At 38.5% G+C, this 7425-nt stretch overlaps 2 protein-coding genes across 2 annotated transcripts; both read right to left on the bottom strand.

Moving 5' to 3' along the window:
• Positions 1-1881: 1881 nt before the first annotated feature.
• LOC115624182 lies at positions 1882-3085 on the bottom strand. The gene is made up of 2 exons (XM_030518778.1): positions 2872-3085; positions 1882-2804 (listed from the first exon to the last, which is right to left on the bottom strand). The coding sequence occupies exons 1-2, from the start codon at positions 2950-2952 to the stop codon at positions 2064-2066; spliced, it is 822 nt and encodes a 273-aa protein (XP_030374638.1). The 5' UTR covers positions 2953-3085; the 3' UTR covers positions 1882-2063.
• A 3138-nt stretch (positions 3086-6223) lies between these two features.
• Positions 6224-7213, bottom strand: LOC115624201 (tetratricopeptide repeat protein 12). Its single transcript, XM_030518804.1, has 4 exons — positions 7043-7213; positions 6750-6977; positions 6536-6658; positions 6224-6480 (listed from the first exon to the last, which is right to left on the bottom strand). The coding sequence occupies exons 1-4, from the start codon at positions 7144-7146 to the stop codon at positions 6264-6266; spliced, it is 672 nt and encodes a 223-aa protein (XP_030374664.1). The 5' UTR covers positions 7147-7213; the 3' UTR covers positions 6224-6263.
• Between the last annotated feature and the right edge of the window lie 212 nt (positions 7214-7425).

The following is a 7425-nucleotide window of genomic DNA, read 5'->3' as shown; positions in this document are numbered from 1 at the left end:
TGTGCGACATAAATGACAATTTATGGCAAATGCCAGACGGCGTGGCAAACAAATAAACAGCCGGAGGTTAAAAATTTGTACGTTGCTTTGTCGGCAGTAAAATATACGTATGGTAGTTATTATTACGTTTCAAGTTCGAGCAACAGACGGGTAGACAGGAGTGGGACAGACGGCTGCAACTATAAAATGGCAGCCAAAATATGTCAGAGCTAAATCAGAAATGCAGACGAAACTGACAAATAAACAGACAGGCAGCGACAATTGACAGACAGGCGAGTAGAGGCGAGGCGAGGCCGACTATGTTGGAGTTTGGGGGAATTCTGCATTCTATGCCAATAACATCAACAAAAACAACAACAACATATTTACAACATTTGCTGCTCAATGCCAAGTTGAAGTTGAAGGCTCTGAGGTGTAGAGCTCCTCCATCACTCCACACTCTAGGCAAACTCATTAACAAGTTTGGCGGGCCAACAGCTGCCACATAAGAGCCAAGTTGGCGAGATGGAGGAGCTCGGTGATGTCGAAGTTGGAGATAGACAGCCGCAACTAATGGTTGGCAGTTAGTTTTTTTCTCTCTAACAAGGCCAAGGCAAATACTTATGTAAGTTTTATTAAAAGCCAACAGAGCGCATGTGAAGAGGCAGACAAGCCAGATATAAATACGGCAAAATGGCGGCAATGCAACGATTAACAAACCAAAAATTGTGGCTCCATATGTTGCCACGACGCGACGTTGCCGGGCGCAGAGGAGGCAAAAGTTGGCGAAGCGGCATCTTGGCAAGAATTGTGGTTGCGCATCGTGAACGAAGGAAGACGCCACACCACATGCTGTCGTCCGTCCATATTGCAATTGCCGAGGCAGTCACCAAAAACGGAAGTGAAGTTATTTCAAGAGTCGCGAAATACTCGTACTTAGTTTCAAGAGTTGGCCCACCATTTGATTCTCAAATTCGTTTCGACTCGGTCTTTTTCTCTAGACAGGTCTGGCGTTGAGTGAGTCTCGCAATTCTGGAGCGTTATTTGCATTTCATTTTTTGTTGTTGCCACTTTTGAAGCGACTTTTAATTTGTTTACCGCCGTCAGCTGCAATTCGGCGCAGTTGATGAATGTTGTTTGTACATTGGAATCAAATAAAAACATACATAGGTATATAACGAAACAGGTGAGCCTCATGCAAAGAACTGTATAGTTGTATCTACGAACTTATCACAATTTGTTAATTGATTGCATTTGTAGGAAGGCCACTACTTTCCTTTTATCTTAAGCACAGTGTTTGCTTTAAGTGCGTTCCGAGCTTTGTCTTAGGACACAAAAATACATTCTTCTTAAGGTATGCAATTACTTATTAAACTGTTCAAGCTTAGCTTTCATTTTAAAAGTTGACTGACTTTTGTGTTGTTTTTCTTCTTCAACTGAGGTTGGGATTTTCCATAGAGCACCACAACATTTTTTTGCATACAACAGTTTTCTCCCTTTTCCTATGCATTTCCAGATACTCTATCCTCTTTGGTTGCATATTTGATTTTTAAATTATTTCCCATCATAACTCCTTTTCCAACAATTTTCTTGGTTTTTATTTGCCGATTTTAATAGCGTGTTTTTTAATACTTTTTTAATTGCTTTTAATTGCTTTTATAATTTATTACATTCAGAATTCTCAGGTCCAAAAAGAACTGTTATAGTTGTAGAATAGAATTTGAAAACAATCAGTTGAATATAACCATTAAAAAGATCAATGAATTTTATTCAATTAGTCTCAGATGTTACTTTAAATTAAACGGTAACTGAAACTATCCCTAGATAAAATACATACATGAAAGTTCAATAGTAACACACTATATAGCTAAATTATTATTATAAATTATTATAAAGGCAAGGTTCAGAAAAAAAGTAAATAATTTATTTAATAATAAGTGTAAAGGCAGAATGGAAAATTTAACATAGAAACAACCGGATAGCTACTTTTATTATCTGCTGAGTAAATTAATTTCAACGTGTTCTCTTATTTATATTTTTCGAAAGCTTTGAAATTTGGTCTTCCTATGAATAATCGAATCCTGCTACTCGCAGCAATCCCCACCGGTTAGGTAGCACGTGCAATTACCAAACTGCGCGCAACAGCAGGGATGTGAAATATTATTCGAAATGGGGAACACAATGATTCTCCAATGATCACCCAATTTTAAAGTCTCAAAGTGGTAGTTATTGAATATGACAGTGCGTGGCTTCTTCATGGCGAAATGGGGAAGGATGGGCAGCAAACACACATCCGAGCAGTTCACAAAGAATTCGACGCATCTAATTCGCTTAGCTATAGAATAAACCGAGGTGACTTTTTCATCAAAAACATGCACGACCTCGAAAGGGGGCGACTCATTGAGAAACATATTAGCCGCCTCTCTGAAGGTCCTGAAGGAATGCACGGTGACAACGCCTGAGGCGCCACTGCCAAAGTGCAGGTGCGTCACATTTGGCACCAGGATGGGACTGGCAAAGGGCGGTGCATCCTTGCAGTCGGCCACTATGTACTTTTTGTCGCCGTTCCTGAGTATGTCGGCCGATCGCTCAAAGTTCGGATGCAGCACCACATGTGGTTTCAGTTGACGAAAGCGGCAACGCACTCGCTCTATGAACTCATCCCGTACCGACTGTTGAACCGCCACCGAGGCAAAGGGAAACATTTGAAAAGGCTCCTTCATGGACTCGGCCAACAGGTGAGCAGCACTGTTAAGGTCGCCGCCCTTGAATACATACATAAAGCGGGCCCCAGGCCAGTACTTCATATACTCCATGTTCTGATACTATTTGCATGATATATAGTGAGCGATTCTTATCATATATGGACCAATAGCTCTGTAGACGACTTACCCATCCTACATTGCGTTTGTCATTGTAGCGCGGATTGTGAACACTATCGTATGTTATGCGTTTCCTGTTGCCTTCACACATTTTTCCACCCGAAACCGGAAGCTACGAAATAGCGCTGCTCCCCAGATGGTACAACTTTAATTTAAAGCTTATTGACTGCGCCGAAAAGTATATGTATTTTTTGCTAGTTTTTTGCTATTTACAAGTATTTTTAAAATTTGCTCAACTTTCAAAAATTTATAGAAATCCCAAATGACAGATTTCGCATATCAGGTTGGGAAACTATTTACCAACCAATTCGCTCAATAGAGATGATATCCTGTTACATTTTTTCAATGTTGAATAATATTATTTCGTTACAGAACTATTTATGTACCAATACGAATTTAAAGAATATGTATATACTATATATACAAAAGTGGGTTAGTAACTTGCTTTATGTGCAGTCATCGATAAGAAAATCACTTAGAGTCCGTCAATCCATTCCATTTTTTCATTCTGAACATTTTCGCAAAGGTTCTGAAGTTGTAATATTTAAGGATAGCGGATTGGCAAAATAATCCTGATGGGTGAATGAACCTTCCATTACAACACTAAGAAGAAATATTCTTTTTCGTAACAAATAACAAAATTATCGGATTTGAATTTGAATCCTTTTCGCCTTATTAGGCTACGTTCTCTGTACTTGGTATGGGTATCTTAGTTATTATTTTTAATAACTGGTCCGTAGGGGAAATACAGATTTCTGGCTCATGCTGCTGTCCATACTGGGAGGTAATGAAGGCTTTATTAAATCAATGCTTTAATTGGGCCAGAGTCAAAGGAAACAATTGTGCTCAGTTACTTAGTAAGTATATTCTCCAGTAAAAATAAATGCTTTTTTGAAGCAAATTGCCTTTTTGAGTGTGTCTTTTGATTCAACTACTCCTATTAATATTTGAATAACTATCCATTTTATTTAAAAAAAATGCCCAAATATCTGTATTCGTACGCATGATGAAAATATTTGTTATTTTCAAATGTAGCCCGAACAAGAATGTGTAGTCTGAGTATTTTGCTAAGCTTTCAGGAATATGTTTACTTAGTATTTCTTAAATTGTTTGCCATGCTCTTTTCAGCATGTATTTTCACTCTCCTGAAATGGACGAGCAGCCAATTTGTGAAACCTCAAAACTCTTTCAAAGGCACCAGCACTGAAGTGCTCTTCTGCCAGTGGGGAAATGGGAAATGGAAATAAATATTTGTTGCTAAAATCAACACCAAATACTTGCATTCTATATTCTTCTATATAAAAGCACATACACGTAACACATAGAACTTTTATACTTATGTATATGTGTATGGGTTGGTGTGGTATTCGTACCTACTACATAAATACTTGAGAAGCCGTTTTATTTGAGCCAACATATTGCACTTTTCTCTACGACAGCACAAATTGCATAAATCCAAAGACACAAAATGAAAAATGCAATTTTCACAAAAGATAATTTCATAAACAACCGCACAGAAATGTGGGAAAAGCTCGAGGTCGAGTCACAGTCCGAGTCCGAGTTCGAGATCCAAGTCCGGGTCCGAACCAAAGTCACAATCAGAATCGTAGCCCAAGTCAAAGATAGAGGATTGGGAGGAGCAGAAGGCATTAGCTGCAGATTACTGTCAGAGAGCTGGTCAGGACTTGAGTGCCTGCTGTCCACGACGTTGTCTTGACTGCGTTCTGACTCTCTGCCGAAGAGTCATTAGCAGTGTGACCCAGAAATGAACTAACCACATAAAATTTTATGCTGTTTGCAATAATAAATTTAATTAAAAAATCAAATTGTGTGCAAGCAGCAGAGCCGGCAATTACGTATAAAAGGAAAGGCAGGAAACAGCAAATGGCAAAAAAACAGAGCCAACTTGCATTTGACCGGCCATGAATGTGTTTTGTGTGTGGATGGCATTAGGCGCATTTGTTGCAAGAAGACTGACTTTTGACCAGCCGGTTGGCCAACACACATTTGGGTCACAAGGCTACATTTGTCTTAATGGCCTGCAGACCGAGTTGTGAGTCGCCAGTTGCCAGTTGCCAGTTGCCGGTACAGAATAGAACAGAATAGAACAGCTAGACAGTTTTATTTTTCATCCATGCTATGAAATTGACTTTAAGTGCAAAGGAATTTATGCAAAAGCCTCCACAGCCCCTTCACAGTCCCTTCCACCCATTTCGTATCCTTTTAACGGACACTGCAGAACGGTTGCACGCCCTCCATCATGCAAACGGAAATGGCACATTTGAGCAATGCTTTTCAATTAATTTTTCAATGCGACTTTCCTTGGCTGCACGCGGCTTAGCGGTCGAGTTGCTCATAAAAATCAATTACCCATTGGCAAAAAGGGCTGTGCCGTTTTTTTTTTATGTTTCCTGGCGCCTTAGAACGCTTCGACGACGATGTTGCGGCCCGGCTAATAAAATGCGACTCAAGTGCTGCTTTTATGAGCGAAATGCTTCAAGTTAATTAGAAAATGTTGGAGTAAATGCTCTAATCAACTGGAAAGTGTAAAGTGCAAAGGTGTTGCATGTGTGTTTGTGTGTATGGCGGTCAGGAGGCAGGATGTAGGATGTAGGAGGCTGATAAGCCGACTTGGCCATAATGCAACGGAAATGAGAAAATAGCAGAGGCTAGGCCATTGAAGGCGATAATTCTACTCAAAGGGTTGCACGATGGCCATTTACTCTTTTCTGTTAGGTGGGGGAAAGGAGTTCATGATCACACTAAAGTGTGGGAAAAAGCTCTTAATTTGATGGCCAATAAAAAAGACGAGAGCTCAAACCGGGGGAGTGATTTAAGCGACTTTCAAAATGAAATGCCTTACGATGATTTGCTTTAACATTTTTTCAAATTTGTTCACTCATAGCTTCGGTGCTGTCTTGAATCTTCTCTTTTCTCAGAGACTAAGAATATTGATTTACCTCCAAAAGAGACTTGATTGCGATGCATTATGAATTTTGAAGAATATTTCAGGATCACCTTTAATTTTCATATTTTATCATATTTTACTTGTTACTGTTTTCTTGAAACTCTTTGGCCTGAGGACTCTGCAAAAGTTCAAGCAATGTGGATATAAATATTATAACAAATAGTGGATTAAATGGCATATTGAATTCTAGTTTACAATTACTGCCAACTAAGCTTAAAAAAAGTCGAAATAAAAGTCTGAAAACCTTAGTTGCTGTGGAGATGGTAATTTCAAATTTATTTCCATTTTTTTGCCCTACCGGGCTTGCATTAATTTTAATTAATACTACATTTACTTTTTTAATTTCATTTCGATATTGCTTTTAAACTCCAAAACCAACTTGAAAAGTCAACAATTAAATACTTGAAATTTTTTATTGCACTTGATGCACTTTTTTAAAGATCTGTGCGCATTTTCTCCAGAAAATTGTCAATAAACTCTTTCTCCTTAGAGTTGAGCTTACGTGCCTGGTAAACGCTCTCTTCAAAGGCCTTCTCATCGCCGGATCGCTTAAAAGCACCGGCTCTATATAGCCAGGCCCGGAGACAACGGGGATCCAACTTATTAATAACATAGTCACAATCCATAATGGCGAGTTTATAGTTGCGTTGTCTACAAAAGTTCAAATAGAAAACTTTTAACTGTGGAACTAGTTACTGCAACTTACTTAATATAGCACAAGGCTCGGTTTGCATACAGCACTGGCGTATCTTTAATGTACTCCAAGCCTTTGTTATAATACATAATGGCGTTGTCATAGTTGTTATGTCGGTATTCATCATTGCCCAGTCTAGAAATTTAAAAATAGTTTAAACATACAAATGGGTTAAAGGATCTACATTTTTGAAGTGAAAAAGAAATTAATCATTGTCTATACTTGCCGTCGAAAATTTTGAGCCACATCTTCCCGTTCGATGCGGGCCTGGGTGCGCTCTGGCAGATCTTCATCAATCTGACGCATGAACGTAAACTGTTCCATGTTTTTATTGACTGTACTTTTGACCTTAAGGAATCTCTTTGATATTCTCTTTGATGAACGGCGCGAAACTATAAAACTGGTATCGTCCACTAAACCAATCTCTAACGACGTCTTGCGTTCCTTCTTATTACTGGAATATCATTTAGGCAAACATATAGTATATCTGTGAATGGGGTTTACTAAACAGTGACTTACTCCTCCATTTTGTTGGCAGTGGCCATTTGCTCGAGCATAAGTAGAACTTCCTTCATCTTGGATGGTTGGCGCAGAAAAGCTTCCTCGAACTGGGGATGATCCATTTTTTGTGTATTGCTGCTTAGTTTCTTTGTATATTTTGTATTATTTTGATATACTTATTTGGAGGAGGGATTTTAGAGAGTAATAGTCTTAATACGTGTTACCTTACAATATTTTCAGGGCTACTGTGTTGATTTCTGGGAATGAGTAGTTCTCAAAACTTAAAATGATGAATAATAAAAAATGATGAAAAATAAAGAAAATCTTTGTCTTCAATTTTGAGTTCTCCATTTTTTTTTAATTCCTGCTAACACCAGCAAAGATTAGAAGAGAATAAATAA

This window comes from Scaptodrosophila lebanonensis, unplaced genomic scaffold (assembly GCF_003285725.1).
Source record: "Scaptodrosophila lebanonensis strain 11010-0011.00,11010-0021.00 unplaced genomic scaffold, SlebRS2 tig00000053-arrow-pilon, whole genome shotgun sequence".
NCBI lineage: Eukaryota > Metazoa > Arthropoda > Insecta > Diptera > Drosophilidae > Scaptodrosophila > Scaptodrosophila lebanonensis.
This window is presented reverse-complemented; position numbering and strand designations above follow the sequence as displayed.

Bases quoted from the DNA above. Each gene is read 5' to 3' on its own strand.
- LOC115624182 (XM_030518778.1), bottom strand. From the start codon at position 2,952: ATGTGTGAAGGCAACAGGAAACGCATAACATACGATAGTGTTCACAAT. The intron at 2,805-2,871 runs GTAAGTCGTCTA...TCATGCAAATAG, and splicing joins ACAAACGCAATGTAGGATGG to TATCAGAACATGGAGTATAT.
- LOC115624201 (XM_030518804.1), bottom strand. From the start codon at position 7,146: ATGGATCATCCCCAGTTCGAGGAAGCTTTTCTGCGCCAACCATCCAAG. The intron at 6,978-7,042 runs GTAAGTCACTGT...ATGATATTCCAG, and splicing joins ACTGCCAACAAAATGGAGGA to TAATAAGAAGGAACGCAAGA. The intron at 6,481-6,535 runs GTAAGTTGCAGT...GAACTTTTGTAG, and splicing joins CGAGCCTTGTGCTATATTAA to ACAACGCAACTATAAACTCG.